Source organism: Ruditapes philippinarum, unplaced genomic scaffold (assembly GCF_026571515.1).
Source record: "Ruditapes philippinarum isolate M1 unplaced genomic scaffold, ASM2657151v2 ctg228_1_1_1_1, whole genome shotgun sequence".
Taxonomy (NCBI): domain Eukaryota; kingdom Metazoa; phylum Mollusca; class Bivalvia; order Venerida; family Veneridae; genus Ruditapes; species Ruditapes philippinarum.
The window spans coordinates 206999-232321 of record NW_026856125.1 but is presented as its reverse complement, the minus strand read 5'-3'; the positions used below and the strand labels follow the sequence as shown (position 1 = coordinate 232321).

Here is a 25323-nt window from a genome sequence, read left to right as displayed (position 1 = left end):
ATCATCCTTTTAAAGTATTCCGCATAACAGTGTGTAAACAGGTGAAATACAGGTGTATACAAGCTATATGTGGAGTGTTTTACATAGATCGTATATAAACTGAATTAAAGTCATAATGTTTAATGTTGTTGTTTTTACAATATATTCGTTTAAACATGTTTTAAACTTTTCATTCAATGTCAGACGAACATCTTCATTGAAACGGTCACTTCAAATTTCTTATCGCTTTTTACGAGAACAATATCTACGAAGTATATCGATTTAATAAACTTTGTGTACGCACATTTGTGAATCACATTTCAAACCCCATGCAGTTTTATAAGTCTTATTTTTTTTGTTATGTTCCCATTGATATCTAAAGAATTAAAGTGATAGCTAAGTAAATAAATGATATAAATATGTTAAAACTTGCACTGAATGTAATGATAACATATTGAAAAAAAAACAACCTTGCAAATATCTCAATGATAACTTTATGGTACATAAACAAGGAATTTTGCTTTATATATAATATGAAAACCCTTAATTGACATGCTGGCTTGCCAATGGGACCTGACATAACATTGCTGAAACAATTACAGATCTTATTAAAACAACATAAAATCATTTAATTAAACTAGGACTTCAATTTTTTATATTGAATCGTATAACAACTTATAAAATTATCATTAAAATCATAAATAATAATATATTTTTGGAATTATCAAAATAATCATATAAAACAGCAATTGAAATTAGTTACATTTTTTTTTTAAATCATGAAAGATTGACAAGGTCTGTTAAAAGAATTTGTATGAGGTCTATATAAAATATTCACAGATGTTCATCATTGATATTATATTAGGAATCAAAAAATCAACTGAGTGATTGAAGAATTAATTATAAGTATCCCTTCATCTGTTCATATACATATAGTGTCTCTGATCTGTTCAATTCAATTCAATATTTAACTAACTGAATCACATGTTTCAAAAATTTAAAACATAGAAATATAGCGTGTATATTTTTGCATTAGATATAGTTTTTATACAACACAATTATAACATCATATTCTTATATCTTTGGCCTGGAACTTAAAATATTGATATTTTAAGTCCAAACTTTAGCATTTACAAAACAATTGTTTCACACAATTGGCAATAATATATTCAAGACAGACAGACAGACAGACAGACGCTTAATAAGGTCATGAATAATAGAATATTGTAATTAATCTAGTTTGAGAATAATATAAACATAAAATCATTTGTACTCTTACATTATTGAAGGTAATAATGTAAGATATATTAAGAGCTATTAAATCTTTAGAATTTTTATATCAATTTTACCAACTATTGACATTCAAAGATCTTTCTGGAAAAATATATTAAATTTGAGCTATCTAATCCGGCGTTTATATTACTTTAAACGACCTTGGACATCCATGCATATCATTTACTTCAGATTACCTAAGACGCAAAAAAAGTCAAAATGTCACTCTATTTCTATAGATAAAAGGGGCACAGAATAGGGGGGTATTTTATACGCAATTTTGCGCGTTAAAATTAATAAACTATATTATATATACGTGCTTAAATAATATTATTTAAAAACCTTATATAATTAACTTAACTTGGACTATTTTGTTTCTTACCTTCACAATGTACTATTTTCCCCAGGTGACATAAAAATCCACTTGCGAATATAAACTTCCAAAACAAATTCACCATGTTTGCAGACGATATTTTAATTTACTCCAATCGCATTTTATATCATTTCTATTATATAATTCCAACCTTAATAATGATAATTCCCAGCGAAAAAATACACTAGTACATGATAAAAAACACTTTATATAAATCCAAGCATTGCCGATATTTATTATGTCACGGATTAAACTTATAGTATGTGACAAAATTTAGTGTACTCCAAATAGCATAAACCACGTGGTCTAGATATGACCGTTGCTATAAATAGATTTACACCTATCATATTTTACAGGTGTCCATAACTTTAGGTAGTTGAATAAATCAAAGGTCAGTAGCCCGGCTTTTATTAACTGTAAAAAATTATTACATTTTGTGTTTACAAAACTGCTTCAAAATATGTTTTTATAGATTTTAATTCTATTTATCATTGACATTGTTATTTTAAATCCCCAGTCAAGAAACTGCGTACGAAAGACAAGAATACAGTACGTAAAAATATAGATAAAGACGGAAAATATTAGTCGGAAAACCGCCTACGAAAGAGAATGAAACAATGTGAATTCAAGTTACAGGAGAAAATAAAACTAGGAAAACAGAATTGCTATTATAAAACCGAAAAAAAAAAATCGATCAACTAAACAAGCGCCTATTCTGACAAATGTTTTCGTGTTACGTTCCACTAAGGAATAGAAACGAATTGTTTGAGGCCTCTAACCTCAGCGAACGAGTTGATGAAATTGGGAAACATTCTTATTCATGGAACTATAGCAACGAAAAAGACATGCTGTACATAATGACATTTCTGATTCCAGATTCGATACAAATTACACCCTGAAAAACATTTGAAACGCTACCGCCGATTTTTTAGACATTCTCCCGCTTTACATATCCCGTTCGTATACCTGTATTTTCTAAAAGAACAAAAAAAAATGTTGCCCTGTTGCTGAATTCCAAATATATTCATACTGAACTGTTGCTTTTGGGCCTATATTAAAATATGTATAACGCAAAACTTTCCCTTATATAAATTGATATTTTCAAATGTACACTATTCATACATATAGAATAATCAAATTATAGAATAATCTAATTATTATGATCTCTTGAATATTTTCTTGTCTTTCCTTATTTAAAAAATGCGCGCTTAAGTTTACAAAGTGTATAAGGGATAAAACTCTTGATAAAGTATATTTATTTTGGTAATGAGTTACCTCCCATTGAGTAACGGGATACAGCAATCTTACTTGTTTGTTCATTACAGGTCTTCCATTGTTTTCTATGTAATAAAACGGTTTTGTGTTAAGCGTCTGCTTATTAATTAGAACAAAATTGTAAACATTGAAATTTACTGATGTGACGTAAAAGAGACTCCTTGAATGACATTCCTGTTTCATAAACGTTTACATCAAATGACAACGGATATATATGTAACAAAACAAATGAAGTGCACGAAGCTCTTGGTATTTCTTTTCGAAACTTACCGTATGCTTAGTGTTCAACCCTTTTTCAGTTGGACACTACACTTTCCTCTTTTTATTACATCTGATGGACCAAGTGGCAGACCCTTTGATGGACAGTTTTTAAAGCCCTTTGGGACTGAAATGTCTTAATTTTCGTCTTCTGCCTTGTTTCGTCGGATCCTTGTAGGTGATTTTCTTGCTGCTCTTGCTTCCTTTAAGAGTACTTTTGTTATGGCCATTGGGTTATCTTTTAAATGTATATGCATAATCATATTTGTGTTTTAATTATTTAACATTTTGTAACAATAACAACTGTTAGAATTTCATTAACAAATTAACATTGTCTCGTTTCGTGTAAAAGGAACGTGTGGAGGCTAAGAGTGAGGTTTGGTGCACCATTTACCGGTTAAAATTCCACAGCAGTGCTGAGGCTGCTGACCGTTCCAAGGCGGCGCCCCTCTTTGTTCCTCAGTATGTCTTGTTTATTGTTTTATACTATTATGGTGACACTTTTGTGTCCCTTCTTAATGTTTTCACCTACCGTAAGTATCTGCCCTTGTGCTCCTATCTTTTTTACTTTGCACCCCCTCTCCGACCCACGAGTCCCCTTCCCCTGCGCGCCTTTGCCTTAAAGGCCTTTTGGTCAACCATTATATTGTCTTTCTTAATTTCCTTGCCTGTTGCTATTATTTCCTATTATGTACCATGAAATCAATTATCCCGTCCGTGCTTTACCTTGTACCCTGTCCTTTTTTGTTTGTGGTCCTGCTTGGTTTCTTGCCATTGGTCCAGCGTTGCTGGGTCTTGTGGGGGTTTCGTTCATTGAACGTCGCCCTTCCTTGTTGATCTTGTTTTTCATATTTATTTTTTACTGTAAGTTCAACGATTTTTGTGACTTTAAGTCTTTGGAACAAAATAGAATAAGTTTTCGACAGTTTTACTTACAACTTGAAACTTGTTTATTTGAGTATTTGGTTAAACGCCTAATTCTCAAGATATACTCAATGACGTTGTACACAGTAATAGAAAGTACGCATTGTAATATAAAATTAACAGCATTTGAATTCCATAAAAGAAACGATATATTCTTAAGACATATATAATTCTGCCATATTTAACAAATAAAATGCAATTATGTGAAAGTGAAAATAATTTGTTTAATTGCTACTATCAAACATAAAAATCTAGAAGATTGGTGTCGCTAACTCAAGATAAAATACTTGGTGTCCTCCCTACCACAAAAAGAAATTGTAGGAATACACAAATTTACACTGCTGAAAACAATATGGAATAGTGCATCTTGAAAATTCATAGACCCTCCGGAGAATTTCAAGTATCATTTCCTCTTGGAGAGCAATTCCCAAAAGCGTCGTATACCACTCTGCGAGTAATGTGTTTTAGGATTATCTTAGAATTATTTCGTTAAAATACTTATAAAGGGATTACAAAAAAACTGTAAATAGCATTGACATGAATGTTGCATAAATAAACAACAGCAGAAAATGATTTGAATTATAACATTTCGTTTACCAATACACTGTTTATTTAGAACAATGCATAAATGGTAGTCCCTGAAGTAATGAGTAGTCAAGTTCTTACAACTGTCTGAATATATAGAGTTCCTGAAGCTCCTTCCAGAGTTTCGGACAAACGATACTAAAAATTCTTTCGGCAAAATTTTTGTTTTATTATAATGTATTTTAAAACACCCTTCTTAAGTATGTGTTGAGTGTAGATCGCGTTTTGGTAGTTGTTCTTCTTCAAGAAGTTCGGAGCGTTTCTAACTGAACAGCTGTACATGAAAGTTAAAATTTTGAACGTGATACTAGCTTTGACCAGTCAAGATCGTATGAATGTTTTGGAACCATCGTATAAAGAGTGAGTTCTGACGAGTTTTGCGCAGATATTTTGTATTCGCAGCACTTTTTGTATGTCGCACTGGGTAATCCCACAGAGAATAACGTTACAATAGTGAAGGTGGAACATGACTAGGGATAACACCAGAATTTCTGTTGCTTCTTGCGTCAAATACTATATAATGCTCATTATTCTCGTGTATTGCAAAATAGCAGTGCGGCGTTTTTTCACCAGAGCTATATTGTCTATTTTCGGAGCTTCTTATCCCTCTGTATTATAATCCAGATTTTTTCCGCCTTTTTGATTGGATATTGATCACCCGAAAGATATTGATATAACCGAGCCAGACGGGTAATATACACATTAAATTTCCCCGTTGGGTACCCAACGTTGTAAAAAACATGCGCTGAGGTGATGCGCGTACGGTTCGATTTTACGCGGTGTAAATTCCGATTTACAAGCACTTTTTAACTGTCAAATGATAAATATTTACCAAAGTAGAGTAATGATACAAATTCCCATCAGTATTGAAAACAAAAATGACCTTGTGAAAGCTTGATATTAATTACAAAAAAGTGCTTTCAATAGACTACTCCTTTTCTTTTGTTTACATTCGTTAGGTACGGGAAAAATACGTCATGTAATTATGTGACGTCATGTTGTGATGAAGAGGTACCCTAAAGGGAATCTTATTTCGACGTTTCATTTGAAACAGCAATGATTTTTTAAAAAATCGTCTAAACTCGGCAGGCACTTACAAACTTGCTTGCATGATTTCAGTCGGCCATATTTCCTAGCCATGAAAGATAACTCCCTGTTTCCCTGTCTATAATTCCACCAAATTATTCCCCTTTCAAATGAATTCAAAGAAGGGACCTTTTAAAAAGACTTTGTATTTATTTATTCGATTTTTTGTTCAGAAACGGACAATTTTTTCTTTATCTTTGTTTAATTTGCTTTCTATCTATATATGGTTCCTTTGGTAAACATATGAGTTTTGATGGTAAACAAATGAATTTTCTGAACCGAAAGTAATCTAACACACAGCGTTGCTGTCAATCACATGTAAACAATACATTAAATTAGTAAGAATATTGAGATATTTGTTTGACTATCTTCAGTTTCAAATGCAAAATACTAATATGGAAAACAACTTTGTGTAGTTTATGTGTATTGTTTTAATGTGTTTGTCTGATATTTTAGTTGTAAAAGCCATGTACACTTAGTATCGCTTCATAGAAACCGAGTTTAAAACGTGAGCGGTAACTGAACGAGATATGACAAAGCGCATGCTCGCGCACTGACTTCCGCTCTATCGAAATACTGCATATACGTATAGCGAAAGCTCGTAAGTGGCAGGGGAAGGGTAATAAAATTATTATTTTGGTTTTGGAGTGATATATGTGGATATATTACCTGCCAAGATAAAATATCACCCTCGCCTGTCATTGGTAATGATATAAAAATTGATTCATACGCAGACGATTCTACTCTTTATGAGTCCGAAGAAAATATATCAAAAGTAGAAATAAAACTTCAAGATCATTTAAATAACATTGACAAATGGTGCAAAATAAATAATATGGCCTTAAATCCAAATAAATCAAAATGTATGGTAATAGGAACAAGACAAAAAGTAAATATTATGAGAAAATTAATTCTTAAGATAAATTAAATAGCTCTTGAAAATGTAACTGATCAAAAAGTGTTGGGTATTTGCATAGATAACAACTTAAAATGGCACTTGCAAATTGACAATGTTTGTAAAAAACTTAATGGAAAAATTGCCTTATTGAAAAAAAAAATCGTATTTTTTGCACTTTGATATGAAATTATTGTTTTACAATGCATATATATTGCCCATTATGGACTATTGTTGTATTATATGGGATAAAGGAAACACAAACTACATAAATAATGTTTGTAAGTTACAAAACGAATTGCTAAAATCATTTTACAGCATCCTCAAAGATCTCCGTCAATAAATCTATTCGAAACATGTAAATACCACACGGCGGTGCTTGTTTTTAAAACTTTAAATAACATGGCACCGACTTATATGACAGAACTGATGACTTTATCCGACAACAAAATATATAACTTAAGATCTAGGTCACGAAAAGATATTGTATTATGGACAAGACCTAAAACAAATTATATTAAAGACACATTTTCTTATTATGGCATGAACATTTGGAACAATATACCTTTAAATATTCGTAATGTTAATAACCTTAAATGTTTTAAAGAAAAATACAAAGCATATCTTGATGTTCATATGAATGAATGTGTGAGTGAATGAATGAATGAATAAATATATGAACGAACGAATGAACGAACGAACGAATGATGCAATATACGTATATGTTTAAACAAATTGTTGAGTGTCTGTCGAAAGTATATGAGTTGTATTATTCTAAAAATTACATATTATACATTCATTTTTCTACCTATGTATGTCCTGTTGTTGTTGTTGTTTTCTATTTCAGAAGGCCACATTGGAAATAAGATATATATGATTGTTATTGTATGTTCTTAATGTGTAACCTTCTTTAAATAAAGATAGTATTATTATTATTATTATTATTATTATTATTATTATTATTATAAAATCTTAGCAGGTAATATACAGTCGACTCTCGTTATCTCGAAGTCATTGGGACCGTCCAAAAAATATCGAGATAACGAAATGTCGAGATAAACATATTAGGGTTAGAATAAAGCGAAACTAATTTTTACAAAAGACATGTGCATACCTTATGTCAAATAAACTATAATATCCCTATGTCTTGTTTTCATAGCACTAGTCAATATTTGACAAAGTAACATTAGCGGATGTTTACCAGCGGAAAAACGGGTGTCTGTGATAAAAACACATAGTGAGGTTTACTCAGTAATACACCAATATAGTGAATCGGATATCGGATATGGTTGATTCGGATATCCTCCCGGGTTATTTATCGGGTCTTTCTCGCAGATTGTTCGACCGCTGATTGATTTGGTGGTGATGTTGTGAAAAAATATTGCAACGATAGCGTTTCTATACTTTTACTTTTTCATTTACATTAAAGTTCATTAATGAATTGATACAGTGTTCGAATATTTAAAAAGAATGTAAAATACACTCATTTTGGACATAAGTCAATCAACACGCTATATAGATTAACTTTTATAAAAACAGCTAAACTTGTTACAAACATAATCGGCATTATGACACGCGCTGTTAATTGATCAATTGTCGTCTAGATTGTGTTTTTCACACGTCTGACGGGAACAGACAAAAGAAAACTATTAGTCGAGATAAACAAAGGATGATAGTGTGAAAATAACTGTTGGGGCTGAAATTTTATATCGAGATACTGAAAATATCGAAATAGAAATATCTAGATAAACAAATATTTCCAATATAGATAAATAGGGAAGAAAATCGGGACTTTCAAAATTTCATCGAGATAACGAAATATCGAGAAAAGCGATGTCGAGATAACGATAGTTGACTGTATCCACATATATCACTCCAAAACCAAAATAACATATAATGTTTTCACGTGTTCTTTGAGTTTCAATGTTTCGTCAAGAAACGCCGCTAAAGGTATCTCACACAGTTTTCTGCTTTTATGCTATCACCAACAACTCTGATTGAGTTTGTTTCACATTCATTTAGTTGAGGTTGACTACCAAACTTGATACATAAACTCTGTTTTTAGAAGCGATCATTTTTTTTGTTCTGTTTCTAGTTCGTGTTTAGCATTCTCTTCGGTGCCAAGATCGCTCGGGCAGAATTGTTTATCGGCAGTATGATCATCTGCAAAACCATGCACTGTGATAGATGCCGGTATGACGTCAAATATTGTCCCAGCATATGCAAGATACAGCCAAGGACCGACACAGCTTCCGTGTGGGACAATACATTTAAGTGCACGTGACATGTAATAGTCTGCATTGACGTTAACTCTACAACTTCGAGAACGCAACTAGGAGTCGAACCAGTCTGGAGTTAGCTCTGTAGAACAGATTCCATACTTTTGTTCAGTATCTTCGTTAGAAGTTGTGATCGACTGTATCAAAAGCCGCATTCAGATCAATCGCTATTTAGACTTTGACTTCCTGTCTTTCCATGCCACCAAGTATGGCATTTACCAGACGCAAAAGCGCAGATTAGCATGAGCGAAAACTTTTGTTAGGACTTTGTCTGTTTGCTTGTTTGTTTTTGTTTTAGTAACAAGCTATAGTCTCTGACATGGGAATTCAATCACAGCTTTTTCGATTACTTGGGAGAGAAAAGAGAGATTGCAAACTGGTCGATAGTTCAAGTATATTAATTCAAGACCATGCAAACTTCTTAAATATCGAACATTTATCAGGGAAGATGCCCTGACTGAGTGAATGAAAGATTAACAAGCTTGGTTATTAAAGGTAATAATTCATTCAGGAACATTTTCAAGATATTGGTTGGAAGAATGTCATAGTTCATTTGGGAACATATTCAAGATATTGTTTTGAAGAATGTCAAAGTTCATTCAGGAACATTTTCAAGATATTGGTTCCCACATGATTTTGATTCCATTTAATTGATCAGCTTTCGTATTTCATCGTCAGTTAAATTCAAATGATTCTACATTTTTTGTTTGGTTGTCACATGATTTAAGCGAATCTTGTATTTTACTTATTCTATCCGTAAAATAGTCAGCAAACTTGTCTGCAATAGTGGTGTCACTTTCACCACCCGTCATCGGGATTTTTGTTTTCCATCCAGTTATCTCAGAAACAAATATTTTGAGTCACTTTTAAAACTAAGAACGGTTTGGTTTAAACATAATTTATTTAGTTCGATTGTGTATGAAGATATAAGCTTATAGACACACTTTCAAATCCGTTGCTGGGACCAACCAGTACTAAGCAATGAGTGTAAGGTTTCTTACTCAAGGAAACAACGACTTGCTCTTGACGGGGTTTGAACCCATGCGGTTAGCGATCATTAGATTACTAGTCCGACGTGTTAACCATTCGGTTATGTCGCCACACGGTTTACTTGTTACACTAAGGTTAATCAAAAAGAAAACAAACTCAATTTTAACAATGTGTGTAAATATTTTCAGATTAACAGAATTAATGTAGCATTACCAAAAATACTGATCACCTGTGTACCTAAAATACTGAACACCTATTTGCTACTCATGAGTTTGGCCATTATTCATAATATATGACAAAAGGTATGATCTACATGTGAAATTCGCAAAATTATATGTCCTAATATTATAACTTTATCTATTGTGGAAAACTGGAATACCATCCAGCATCCCAACATTGAACCCATACTAAAAGCCATCGGGTCGATATTCAAATATTTTCCCGAAAAAGTTCTCAAAATAACAAACGAAAAAAATGTTTAGTATCGTAGATAGCCAGATGGTTCAATGAGGGAATATAGTTACGGTACCGAATTTTCTCATCGATTCACTGACATCGGGTCATTTAATTTAACTGTGAGGATGGAGGTATGACATGTATTTCAATACCATTGACATCTAAACCTTTGTCAAAGACCTACGACACGTGAAGTGATTGCATATTCTAGTTTTAGAGCTTCATGCCAAACTATTTTGATAAAATCAAACTTGGGGAAACATACTAAGATTTTAAGAAATTCAAGTAATTATTCATATGTCATGTGAATATTATGTCTGTTTTTGCACTATTCATCACCATATTTCTACTGCGTGATTAAAGCATTTAGGGCTATTTTTGACCTCTTTTTGGCGATTTACGTGGATTGGAAGTGCAATTTTTTGTACATAGGATCAAAATATGACATCTGAAAGTTTGTTTTGCTTATATTGGTTTTCAAAGAATGATAAAGTATAAAGATACATAATTCTTTCATCTAACTGAACGTATGTAGGTTTCGTTCATCTCCCTATTTCTATATTTCATCTATTAGAAAGTACCACCTGTAAATTTCTGATATTAATCAAACTTAAATATGAAAGTTTAAAATACTCGTACACCTGTAATTATAAGCTATCCTAGAAAAATGTCGTCTGCTTCAACAGATTCATGCAAACCTTTGTACAAAATATGAAAAACTTAAATATACAGATCTATTACAATTTTTTAAATATTTAAAACACATTATTTCTCTTGCAAAAATGGAACATTCATTGTAATGAGCAAAAATTGTAAAACAAAGGCACATCGTTACACAATTATACAAAATTGAACACTCGCTACGGGCTAAAAACATTAAAAAAACTCTTTAAATAAAAATATGTTCATATTTTGAAAATTTCAATGCTCTATACACATAATGTTTTATTTAAACATAATAATTTACATATCAACCATTTAAAAGTTCAGATATATTCTGACATAATGTTACATTCAACAAAATAATTTAAGCTGGCACAAGGGTAAGATGGGTTCTGCACATTGCCCTGTAGGGGTGAACATTTGAGTAAAGTTTGAAGAAAATTCTTCCATTATTATAGGATTTATAGAGCGGACACGACATATTGTCTAATATTTGATTGTATGTAAATTTGAAGACTTAAAAAGGGGCATAATTTTATTAAAATGCAATACAGAGTTTTGAAATTTGACCAGCATATCTAAATTGTGACACTACATACATATTTTAAGTTTCAAGCAAATACCTTTTCTAGTTTCAGAAATATTCAAATACCAGTTAAAATTTAAGAATATTTTCTAAGTCAATTTTTGACCTTCAAGTGTGACCATGACCTTAATCCGGCAAATGGGTGACATGGGTTCTGCACATCCCCTTGTTGAGGTGAGAATTTGAGCCAAGATTGAAGAAAAACTTTTAATTAGTGTAGGATTTACAAAGCGGACAAGACATAATGTCTAATATTTGATTGTTTGATATTTGACCTTCAATTGTGACCTTGACCTTGAGCTGACACATGGGCATGATTTTTTAAATATTTGACCTTTAATTGTGACCTTAACCTTGAGCTGACACATTGGCAACATGGGTTCTGCACGTCCCCTTGTTGAGGTGAACATTTGAGCCAAGTTTGAAGAAAATCTTTCAATTAGTGAAGGACTTAATTAAAGAGCGGACAAGACATACTGTGTAATATTTGATTGTTTGATATTTGACCTTCAATTGTGATCGACCTTGAGCTGACACATGGGCAACATTGGTTCTGTACATCCCCTTGTTGAGGTGAACATTTGAGCAAAGTTTGACGAAAACCCTTCAATTATTGTAGGACTTACAGAGAGGACACGACATACTGTCTTATATTTGTTTGTTTGATATTTTACCTTCAATTGTGACCTTGACCTTGAGCTGACACATTGGCAACATGGGTTCTGCACATCCCCTTGTTGAGGTGAACATTTGAGCAAAGTTTGAAGAAAACCCTTCAATTATTGTAGGACTTACAGAGCGGACACGACATATTGTCTAATATTTGATTTGTTGATATTTGACCTTCAATTGTGACCTTGCCTTGAGCTGACAAATGGGCAACATGGGTTCTGCACATCCCTTTATTGTGGTGAGCATTTGAGCCATGTTTAAAAAAAATCTTTCATATAATGAAGGACTTACAGAGCGGACACGATATACTGTCTAATATTTGATTGTTTGATATTTGACCTTCAATTGTGACATTGACCTTGAGCTGACACATGGGCAACATGAGTTCTGCACATTTCCTTGTTGAGGTGAACATTTGAGCCAAGTTTGAAGAAAATCCTTCAATTGGTATAGGATCTATTGAGCGGACACGAAAATGGAGACGGACGGACTGATCGACGCGACAAAACGAATCCATTATAGCCCCCCCTCCCACACACACACACACACATTTTGTGTTGGGGGTATAATAAATAGATATAAAGCTGCAATTACTTTACAAAAATAAAGGCAAATATTAAAGCAACATCATTAAATAGATGTCAAGCTGCACTTACATTACTATTAAAATGACATAAATACAGATTTTAAAGCAACATCAACAAATAGATATCAAGCTTCACTTACTCAACTAACAAAATTATATGAAGACGAATGTTAAAGCAACATCATTAAAAAGATATAAAGCTGCACTTACTCAGCTAACAAAATGCTATAAAGACAAATATTAAAACAACATCAATAAATGGATATAAAGCAGTACTTACCCAACTAACAAAAGGGTACAAAGACAAAGGTTAAAGCAACATCATTAAATAGATGTAAAGCTGTACTTACTTTTCTAACAAAATCATTTAAAGACAAATGTTAAAGCAGCATCTATAAATATATATAAAAATGCACTTACTTTACTAACAAAATGATATAAAGACAAATGTTAAAACAACATCAATAAATAGATATAACGCTGCACTTACTTTACTACTGTAAATCACTTTATATTCGCGTGATCTTTATTTCGCGAAAACCCTACCCCCGGATTATTTCGCGTATTCATGAATTCGCGATGGAAGGGTCAGCAATTTATATTCGCGATTATTTGAATTTTATTTCAGCAATATAACAGGGTACGTTGAAGTTAGTTCCTATACTGTGTCGCTCCTTTGCAAGGTAAATGTTACTGGTGTTAATAAGAGACGGTTTTTATTTATTTATTTTATATACAAAATGTACCTACATACTGCATATGCAATTGACTTATTATGAACGGTTTTTCTAATCATTTGTCAAATTTTTTGTTTTTGTTTTTAAATAGCGTGTTTGACATATCGTTAAATGTTTGTAAGAAGGTGTTATATACTTGTTTATAATACTTCATCTACCGTAAGAAAATTGTCCGTTGATCACTGTTTTACCGTAATAAACAATATATGCTAGGGGATATGAGGGATTTTGCACTAATTCATTATCCTTCATGTACAGACTCAATCAAACCGAGTTTGCAATTCTTATTTAATTTTGTTTTGATTAATGCTTCCGAGGGATCACTTTGTTTCCAGATTTTTATACTTCACAACAGAAGTGTCAAGTGTTGTGTGGCAGCCGTAAAATGTTGCCCCGTACTTCACTTCAGTGTTGTTATATTTTTTCTGGTCCTTCGGGATGCAAGCATTATTAAGTGTTGAGAATTGAGTACCGCTCAAGCCGGTGCTAGGGGGCGTGAGGGATGTTGCACTTATTCATTATCCTTCATGTACAGACTCAATCAAACCGAGTCTGCAATTCTTATGTTATTTTGTTGTGATTAATGCTTCCGAGGGATCACTTTGTTTCCAGATTTTGACATTTGTCTGTACTGTAAAGTTCAAAATTTGTCTCTTTTTATGTTTCACGTCAGGTATTCATGATGAAAAAGGAATGGGGAAAATCTTCAACCTTCATATCTTTGTTATGATGTTAATAAAACATTGCACATATTAACTATTAACATTCAGTTATTATATTCATTATAAAACTTAATAACAATTAAAAAAAATTGAATTGTGATCAGATTAAATTTTTATAATGTATGTTTCGTTATAAAATTTACGCGGCATCATGAATTCGCGACGCGGTCGATTCGCGAATAATAGCGAAAATTAAAACATCGCGAAAAATACCGGATTTACAGAATGAAATAAAGCTAAATGTTAAAGCAACATCAATAAATAGATATAGAGCTGCACTTAAAACCCAATTGAACAAACAAACAACTATTTATGCATAGTATGAAAAGCAAGCAAAAAAAAAAAAAAAAAAAAAAAAAAAAAAAAAAAAAAAAAAAAAAAAACAAAAAAAGAAAAAAAAAAAAAGAGCGACGAGGTTTTATAATGTTGGCTGCGCACTTTTGATATATCTTGTTAAACTTTGAGTGGAATGTTTGAAATTCCAAGATAAGCAAACGCAATGGCCCATTTCACAAGCTTTAGGGTTAAAGGACACATACAAATTTTTTTCTTGTGCTTGATGCATTTTAGTACAATATACAATATGGTGTCAACACCATGTCCAGGTCGATTATCTTAACGCATGCATTTATCACATTTTCTCAATATTCTGAAATATTTAAAACGAACATCCGGATCCGAAAATCGGCTCCGGACACCAAATCCTGATCCGAACGTTCAGATATCCGGACTCCGAATGACATCCCTACATTTTACTTAATGTGGACTTTGCCACTATATCAGTCCGGAAATGCTGGAAATGATACACAAACAGTAAATTACAATTAAAATTAGAATTTGCTTTACAGTTAATAGTACAGTCCGATCTGTCTTAAGAGACCACATGGGGTCTACCTGTTCTGATTTCTATGAAAATAGCCTAAAATTTCACCAGTCAATCTAATAAAGGACCATTGTCCCAACACATTTTCATTCTCAAAAGTATTGTTTATAACAAATATATTATCTTGAATTTTGTACAATTCAGATCACGAGTTTGTTATTAGCTGTTCTATCAGTTTCCTTTAAGGACTTCATATGTCGATTTATCATCCTTAGAATAATGAGCTAGGTCTGTGGATAGATTTACAGACTCAGCTTTAGTGATGTGTTGATCATGTGTGCTGTCAACCTCTACATGCGCTGCGGCAACATCTGTGTTCACATACGTTCTGAAACAAATACATAGTTATAAGTGTTTTGTTTATTGAACGTGCTGAAAAAGTTATATAGGCGATGTATTATACATCGTATTCCATTTATATGAAATGACTAGAAGTCTGCGAGTCGGATGTGTCGCCTTGTGAACAATGTAGTTTAGGAGAAATGGCCAGAACAAAAATGAAATATGAAAAATAACAAAGGGCAATAACTAAAAAAATAATAAGTGCAGAGCAGCAGTTTATGTGCACTGCACTTCTTATCAATAAGAACTAACATTCTATGATGTTTCAAGTCCATAGCTTTTATACTTGAGGAGAAATGACCAGGACAAAAATAAAGTAAGAAAATCAAAAAAGGGCAATAACTCAAAAAATAAGAAATGCAGAGTATCAGTTCTTATGCACTGCACTTTTTCTTAATGAGATCTATCATCCTATGAAGTTTCAAGTCCATAACTTTAATACTCGGAGAAATGGCCTGGACAAAAATTAAGTATGAAAATTATCAAAGGGCCATAACTCAAAAATTAAGAAATGCAGAGTACCGATTCTTGTACACTGCACTTTTTCTTAATGAGACCTATCATCCTATGAAGTTTCAAGTCCATAGCTGTTATACTTAAGGAGAAATGGCCCGAACAAAATTAAAGTATGAAAATAAACAAAGGGCAATAACTCAAAAAATAAGAAATGCAGAGTACATGTGCTTGTGCACTGCACTTCTTCTTAATGAGACCTATCATCCTATGAAGTTTCAAGTCCATGGCTTTTATACATTAGGAGAAATGGCCCGGACAAAAATAAAGTATGAAAATTAACAAAGGGCCATTACTCAAAAAATAGGAAGTGCAGAGTACCGGTTCTTGTGCACTGCACTTTCTCTTAATGAGATTTATCATCCTATGAAGTTTCAAGTCCATAACTATTTTAGTTGAAGAAAAATGGCCTGGACAGAATTAAAGTATGAAAATTAACAAAGGGCAATAACTCAAAAATATAAGAACTGCAGAGTACCGGTCCTTGTGCACTGCACTTCGGGTGGTTAAAAGAAGCATGCATACCAAGATTGAAGTCAATCAGACTTATAGTGAGTGAGTTATGCTCCGGACAAGCTTTAGGGGACGCCGACGCCGACAACGACGCCGACACAGACGCCGCCGACGCCGCCGACAAAAGTAACCCCTATATGTCACCTTTTCAAGGCGACACAAAAAATAGATGTTAGTAGGATAAGCCTTCAGCACTAGGAAATTAGTAATTTACAGGAAAACACATTTTTACAATATTAAAGCTTCCATCGTCACTGAAGAACTGTAATATTTGGACACTTCAATACATGAAAAACAGGTATGATAAACTTTTGATATTTCATATGTATACATGTATATGAATAAAACAACTTAAAACGAAATTATGTATACTTACGTTTGTGCTGTTGATTCTCCCGTTGGCTCCCTCGCACCTTTATAAAGAAGTGAACTTATATAAACTAATATACTTTAATAAACTTGTAGTTTATTTTCTCTTCTTTGCTTTAATAAATAAAATAAATAAAAATAAATTTATTATGAAGCTTTTGTTATGAAATGATTTCTGTCATCAAACTAAATAAAGTTTCCTTTTAAAAGGAAAGGCATGCTCAGTTGTGCCATCATCCCTTCCCTTTACATTTTTTTTGTTTCAATTTATTATCACAATTTTTTGGAATTACAGTATTTGTATATCATAAAGGGTTAATTTAGTTTGTTTTTTTTCTCGAAAAAAAAAAAAGAACTCACTTTTAAAGGGATAGGTAGGGTAAGCCCAAGACTGGACGAGCACCTGTGCCCATTTGTTTGAGAACCAGTGTTATGCGTGCAAATTTGGACCAAATAGGGACCAGAAGTCCACTGATTGTAACTGAACGGGAACATGTTGACGATAACAGTAGCAATTTTTTTTGTAAAAACGAATGTTTTTTTGTCAAAAACGTTTCGAAATCTATTCTCTTTTGTATAAAACTAATAAAGAAAATAATCAATCGTAAAAATACTAACATTGGCTCTCACGTGGAGATCATACTGAGGGGAAACAAGTATGCACATGTCATTTCCACTTTTTTCGCAGAGGGAGTCCTTCGTTTTGGCAGTTGCTAATTTCATTTATATAGCAGCTTTAGAGACAAGTAAATGCACTAAAAGACTTCGTTACGTGGTACCAATTTTTAAGCATGTATCAACTATGTTACTCCGATCACAGATATACCGACAACACAGGAGATCAGCACGTGGTAAGGTTAATGATATGCATGGGCTTTTTGTAGATTACCTCACTAAGACGTTAAAACTCTGTCAGTAGATCTAAATATAACTTGATCATGCACTAATATTCTGCGTGATCCGGTCACGATCTTTTGGTAAGCAGGACCGCCCTTTGGAGACGGAATACTACTACAGTAACCATTCTCTATTGTTTAAAACTAATAAAGACAAAAACCAATTACAATGTATAAAAGAAACTAACTTTTGCGTCTTGAAAAAGAATTGAAACGGAATCAAGTAAAAAAAGAAATCCTATTTATATAAACAAGCTGGGATTACCGAAGTAACTAAAATAGCTTAGATTTCCGCCTGATTCCGCAGTATGACGGAATCGCCCGAATTGTCACGATTGCAATCGGAACTACCTCGGCTTTTATCATTAATCCGAAGAGTGACGGAAAGGGCCGAAAAGTTATAATTGGCACGATTGCAGCTGGTTTCCCGTTTATTCATGCACTAACAAATGTAAGCAGGCAACCACCTAACCGGAACAACTTATCCAAAATAAATGGCTTGCAGCCGTGGCTGCAAGCCAAAAACATAGCGATTATACCTTTCGATACAGCTTTTCTCCACAAAAAGGTTATACGGTTGCGTAGAATCCGATGGCTATAGTGAGGAAAACCCAAACAATACCAACTATCATCCAGCTGCTGTATGCATCACCTTCGGTACCACTTTCTCTAAGTTCTTTCTGTGTAGAGTCTTAAACGATTAAAATATTTTGATGAATGAGAATTTATGTTATATATCTATCATTGGACTAATGGTTTTGTCAATTATACATGTTTATGTCATGTATTGGCTTCAGAGAATATAGTAAAGGTAGATATAACATTAAATAAACGGATTAGATGGGCATGATCAAAGGGCAACCTACAAGTTTGATTATTCTACAGACACGTTAAGTAGCTACATAAACCATTGTGGCCAAAACCATGTGGTATGTGTCGTCATTTTAAATCTCGATTCGGAGGAGATGGCCACATACAATTTATATTTCTTCATAAATTATTAAGATTATATAGATTGTAAATCACTGACATTTCATTTTATGAAAATAAGAAATACTTGTTAATGTGTTTTTCACTATTTCACAGGTTAATATTATAAATACATGAAGAATATTAAGTTTGAGTTGGTGTGATTAAGACCAAAACGAAAAAGAACAGTTTCGGATATATTTACTGTCGTATTTATAGCACCAAACATTAAAAATTAAAATATTTTTTTTATGTGACATCAACTTACCTTTCTTAACAAGGCGTATCATTTGCTTGTTAATTCCAACTTCATTTGTAACAGTTAATCGATATGTTCCATAATCCGACAGCGACACGTTAAATATAGTAATGTTTGACTGAAGGCCTGAAGAAGATATCTGAACATCTGAATTACTTAACAAAGGTATCCAATCGGTCCCATTTTCCTTGTACCACAGGAATCCTTTAGGACCAGGTTCAGGGTACGCTAGTGTTGTGAAGCTAAGTGTTACGGGAACATACATTGGACTTGTTACCTTCTGCAGAGGACGAGGTGCACCTATAAAATCATAGATGCATCATGAATTTACAGAAACACTTTGAAATGTTAATATATGTATAATACTTTAAAAGAACTCGAGACATGGGAACAGGTTTGTCCTTTTTACATCTGGTATTTCAGTTATCAATTAAAATTCAAGGAAACCACCTATCATGAAAGGCAATCTGAGTATTAATTGAGTTATTCTCCTCATTTAAATGTTTATCATTTATAGTTTATAACTGCATTAGCTAAAATTGAAAACATTACATTTGATGTGAATATGTATTTGCTATCTTTTGCATAGTGAAAATCAATTCAAAATCAATTAATGCAGAATCAATCTTGTACTGTCGTTAAAGTATTCTCTTTTCAGTCTTGACATCTTTCTGTAAGATAATCTCAACCAGACATCCGTTATCTTACCAGGCTTTACATCCTTCAGCAAGGTGTTCTAACCCGACATCCGTTAGCTTAAAAAATTGACCAACCCTGAGACAAATATTATTTTTTTTAAAAATTGCAAAGGAACTGATAATAGCGTAATTACCGGTCCCTATGATCAGATTGCGTTTCTCACTCATAATTCCGAGTAGATATAGGTCCATTTAGTTATATGACATATTAACTGACCATGGAAATTGTGACCAAGTTGAGAATATGCAAAAATAGGTACTTACATTTGACAAATAAACGAATTGATGATCCTAGCCAGGCTTCTTGTTTACTGTTGTCTTTGCACGTGTGTACATACATCAGCGTCGAAACATGTTACACTCTTACGTGTAAAGTTTAGAACGCTAGAATTGTGCTGCTCGTTTAGACTAAAATTGTTGAACATAATCTGTATTGATGGGCTTTTGTAATTTATCAATTTACAAATAAATCGTATATTTGTGTCGTCTTCACTCACAGTTACATCCGTTGTGTTAGCATATCCCTTAATACGGAACTCTGTATCTGGAATATTGTAAATATTGAAATAGCATTACAAACAAATATGTACCATTGAAAAACAACATTGCTGGTAAACTAACAAAGCATCCAATAAGAATGAAAAAGGTTCGTATTATACACTTTCTCTAATTTTTTGATATATATTGTCAGATGTAGCAAAACACAGTTATTAAAAAGGATTTTCACTTTGATGCATTTTGAATAACTAAGTGTGACTAAGTGGTACTTTTAGTTTCTTCCATTTGGCCTTTTTTCAACGTGGGTGGTTCCAGAATTCCTACTTGAATACTGTATAATCACCCTTAGGATATGTTGCCTGCTTTTTAAATTAGTCTTTTGACGTCTTATCTGTGACACGCGGGCTTCATAACCTCAGATCCCCTTTCAAAAATACATTTAATTTAGTTCCGCCCATTGTTTTTTCGTTTAGGGCACACACATTCTTTTACTTGGGGACCAGACGCCGCTTTTCATGGAATGGCACTACTGTGTCACATTGAAAGTTCCATGATAATCGCCGTATGAACACATCTGCTAATGTCTCTAAATTCAAAATTTCACCAGCTTTCGTGTTTAAATGTTGAATTCTGCTTAAGCCAGTGCTATGGGGCGTGGACAGTAACTTGCACTTTCAAATACCGTCCATAAACAGGGTCAATTAAACAGAGCCTGCAAAATTTTCAATTTTGTCGTGTTGGGCTGTATTTAGGGATTCTGTATTTTTCTATTTTAGACTTCTATCCATCCGGGGAAGCTTACACAAGCTCTCTACATATCGCTCGCTTATTCAAGAAGTAATTTTAATTTTCTTTTCTTCAGTTCAAATTTATACAAAGTGGGCGCGATATTTATAGGGGAACACATTATACACTTGAAATACTTTTCGGCGCATAAAAATGAAAATATTACAGAAAAAGAATAAAGCGTGACAACTTATCATATAACTTTACAATAGTGTAAGAGAAGTGAATCTAATCATAAACAGGTAATGCCTATTGTTTTATTTTTAAGTTAAAGGCTGTATTGTCGTACATGAAAGTTATCGTATGAACTGCAATAAAAAGCTAAGCTAAATACATTGATAGTACAAGAAGTTTTTAATCAAAACCAATTTCTTGATCCTCAAAAATGCTACTAAAGACTAAGCTAAACTTGCTTGTTTTCATTATCAATCCGAATAATACCTTTTCAATTATTCAAATGATTTTCTCTAGCGTTTAAGTACAACAAAACGTAAATAACGATGCATAAATCCATGCAGAGAAACAAAAATTGTAAAAATGAAATACCGAGGCTTGTAAACATACTGTAGAGGATATTTGTTTGCTTGTGTGCAAGATGAAATTTAATTTCATCGAGTGGGCTTTAAAAACAGTATTCTCACGAGATGAAATAAAATTACATTTTACACAACAAAAAAATGAAGTTTCTTTTTATTTTATGCTTAAAAACATGTTAAAACGAAATTTCTTTAATATTAACTTTGATATTTAAATTTGTTTTCCCCACTGGTAGCCTCTATTAGTCATAAAATACAAAAAGTCTTGGGCTCAAAAATAAGTTCGACAATCAACATTAAATGAGATTTTCATTTTATAAAAAGATATGAATATTCGCTTGTTTTAATAATAAAAACAAACAATTCTAGAAGACAAAAGAGTCACACCATCCGACCTTATTTCCGTTACTTACTGCGAATTCATATTAGGCCTGGCTTTGTGAAATGTAAGCGGCCACCATTTTTAAAAGTTGTATATTTCACGGGACGAAAATAATTGTTTGATTCAGAGGGATACCATTTGGATAGGATTTGTTAGTCATACATTTTTTATATGAAGAAAGAAAATTTATTTTAGGATTGTTACAGACAATAAATAAGTGTTGGCAGATGTATTAAAAAAGCGGCTAGGAAATTTGAAAACATGGAATTGTTGAAAGGCTGCCTTACGAACGCTGGGTTGATTACTTATTCTTCGGGCTGATGGCTGTCATTGCTTTTCAAGTTTTCATATTGCATAAGGCAGTTATTGCTCGAAGGATACTTAAATATGCCCAAATGTCATCAAGAGCATTTTTGCATATGGAATGAATTGTATTTTTCAGACTGTTAAATGAAACAAAACATTTAGAGACGATATTAGGTGATTGGTAACTTGAATGAATTGAACGTAGTTTTCTTCTTTTTATTACTTTGAAATTCAAGTTATTTATCAAGTTTAGCTTTGCGTTTCTCTAAACAGCCTAATGTTTCTCTTAACAGTCCTGGCAATGTCAGAATTGTCAGCAAAATAAAATTGAGGTACCACATTGGGAAAAACTTTAAAAAGTAGTTTCGTCATTGAAAAGTGTAAAATTATATTTTGATAATTTTCACTGTGAAATTATCAAATATATTTTCAAGGATAAATCAGTTATCCACTGAAAAGCATAAAAATAAATTGATATAATTACTAAGAAGAGTCTTGTCAAACCTGCTGTAGTCTCGTAGTCAGCGTTGTTAAGCTGTTTGTTACGTACAAAAATAATTTGCACTTATTTCAATACCTGTTTCGTAAAAGTTAAATTTTGTTTCGAGCATAATACAGTGAAAGACAAATAAACTTACACCAAACGATTATTTGTAAGCTTTCCGTATGCGTTGCTCTTATTTCAGTCGCTGAATTTCCGCACTCATATGTGTAATTACCAGTATGGTATCTAGTAATTGAATCTATCTCAAAGTCTCCATTTGCTGAAATAATGCTACCAGAAGATGCATTCGTCCATTTATACGTACAAGAGGGAGAACAATCAGATTTGCACTTGATTAATGGTAAAATACTTCCTACTTTAACTGTGACAGGCGACTTGACACTTATTTCACAATCATTCGGTCCATCTACAATAAAAAAGTGAACATGTATGGAACCGCCAAGCATTTGTAAATTTATGACACGTTCTGCCAAATGCTCATTAGAACCTTGTGACGTTTCAATATTTTTGTTAAAATACTTATGCATGCTATTGTCTTGTTGCAGCAATACAAATAAAACATGTAACATTGGTTTATATATCATAAAGATAAAATTGTTTTACAGATACATGCAAATAGATACTTTATTACCTTCAATGTATACAAAAAACATAAATACAAACATATGAAATTAACGTAACAGTTAAAGATTCTGTATTTTGTAATACAGGATGTTATATAGTGGTGGTGGTATTGGTATTTTTCACTCCGGATTACGACAGTAAGCCACATCGAATTTACCAGAGCACGGTTCAGCCACAGCATCGTTCCTGGGCAGGCTGTCAAGCAGTTTACCAGTACTTGTTGCCTTCACTTTAGCAAGGAACTATAACTCTGTACGTGCTAGAGCAGAGATACAGTGCGAATGAACGTAGGAAGGATTTCATGATCAATTACAACGAAAGTGACCTGCACCGTCCGAGAATCGAATCCAGTTCGCCCTATTCACTGCCCAACGCTCTACCTATTGAGGTAACCAATAGTTACAGATGAAGTTTTATATATGTGTATAATGATTCTTCTAAAACAATATCCAAACGACTAAGAGTATGTTAAATATGTTCAGCAAATGTTTATATGCATTATTAAACGTTCAAATCAATTCATTTTTGCATTCATTATTTATTGGAAAAAAAAGCAAAAAAAAAAAAACTGGCTGAGAAAAAAAAACTGGCTGCGACTTTATCGGAAATGATTCTAATAACCTGCCTTATATTTACATGAAATGTAGAATTCGGTAATATCTTTACAAGGAATGAATTTTGAAACTTACTATATTGATAAATGAGCATCAGATTTCTTATATAAAACCATAAAAATGCGTTACATGGTCTTTAAAACAACTAGATATAACATGAACATGTAGTCAAATATAACTGTAACCATAAAATTTGTTTTCAATTTACAAAATTCAACAATCCAGATATCAATAATTAAAATATTTCTAGAAACAGACAACTATTAAAAATGAATAAATAAATAAAAGATCAAATAAAGCATAGTCATGTATCGCAATGTCAGCTCTATATTCAATTTTAATTTAACTTAAAATCCTTAAAAATGGTATTTTTACAATTAAGTCTTTATTTCATTAGATATTTACTTAAAACTTCAAATATATGATGTATATCATCACTCATATCATTTGTGCAATTGTCCATAACTTTGAGGTATGGATCCCAGGACTTTCAGTCCCAAATAATGATCAATGCTAGATCTGCAAATGCAACAATAAATTTATCAAAGAAATACTAGTAAAATGAAACACGGAATTTAAAAATCTATCATGTTAACCTTTGACTTCTAAGTGTGACCTTGACCTTGGAGGTAGGGGTGCAGGTGTTGTGCATGAAATATCGTCTTATTAATATTCCTATTTGTGCCAAGTATTTTCAAAATCCCCTGAATTATGAAAAAGTTATAGATCGGACACGAAATATACCCTATAACAAACTATGTCAATCCTTGACCTCTAAGTGTGACCTTGGAGGTAGGGACCGATGTGTTGCGCCTGACATATCATCTTATTATTGTGATTATCTGTGTAAAGTTTTTTTTTAAATCCCTTGATCTATGAAAAGGTATTGGACTGAACACAAAATATACCCTATAAAAGACTATATAAATCTTTGACCTCTATGTGTGACCTTGCCCTTGGAGGTAGGGACACATGTGTTACGCATGACATATCATCTTATCATTGTGACTATTTGTGCCAAGTATTTTCAAAATCCCTTGATATATGAAGAAGTTATGGACGGGACACAAAAAATATCATATAACAGACTCTGTTAACCTTTAACCTCTAAGTGTGATCTTGGCCATGGAGGTAGGGGTGCAGGTGTTGTACCTGACAAATTGTCTTATTATTGTGACTATTTGTGCTTAGTAATTTCAAAAACCGAAGAAGTTCTAGATCATACACCTAATACAGACTAAGTTAACTTTTGACCTTTAAGTGTGACTTTGAACTTGGAGGTAGGGATGAGG

At 32.7% G+C, this 25323-nt stretch overlaps 2 protein-coding genes across 8 annotated transcripts in view; both read right to left on the bottom strand.

The window, feature by feature from the left end:
• The window catches only part of LOC132745464 (prolow-density lipoprotein receptor-related protein 1-like), a 190797-nt gene extending 188980 nt beyond the window's left edge, over positions 1 to 1817 (bottom strand). For all 7 annotated transcript variants that reach the window (XM_060734397.1, XM_060734401.1, XM_060734402.1 and 4 more), the window contains exon 1: positions 1634 to 1817. In XM_060734397.1, the coding sequence (XP_060590380.1) occupies positions 1634 to 1709 (76 nt within the window). In that variant the 5' untranslated portion in view covers positions 1710 to 1817. The remainder of the gene's footprint in view (positions 1 to 1633) is intronic.
• A 12959-nt stretch (positions 1818 to 14776) lies between these two features.
• Positions 14777 to 20332, bottom strand: LOC132745450 (uncharacterized). The gene is made up of 5 exons (XM_060734381.1): positions 20045 to 20332; positions 19092 to 19382; positions 18394 to 18545; positions 16966 to 17002; positions 14777 to 15549 (listed from the first exon to the last, which is right to left on the bottom strand). The coding sequence occupies exons 1-3, from the start codon at positions 20118 to 20120 to the stop codon at positions 18424 to 18426; spliced, it is 489 nt and encodes a 162-aa protein (XP_060590364.1). The 5' UTR covers positions 20121 to 20332; the 3' UTR covers positions 14777 to 15549; positions 16966 to 17002; positions 18394 to 18423.
• Between the last annotated feature and the right edge of the window lie 4991 nt (positions 20333 to 25323).

Bases quoted from the DNA above. Each gene is read 5' to 3' on its own strand.
- LOC132745450 (XM_060734381.1), bottom strand. From the start codon at position 20,120: ATGTATGTACACACGTGCAAAGACAACAGTAAACAAGAAGCCTGGCTA. The intron at 19,383-20,044 runs GTAAGTACCTAT...ATGATTTTATAG, and splicing joins AATTCGTTTATTTGTCAAAT to GTGCACCTCGTCCTCTGCAG. The intron at 18,546-19,091 runs GTAAGTTGATGT...TAATCGTTTAAG, and splicing joins GATACGCCTTGTTAAGAAAG to ACTCTACACAGAAAGAACTT.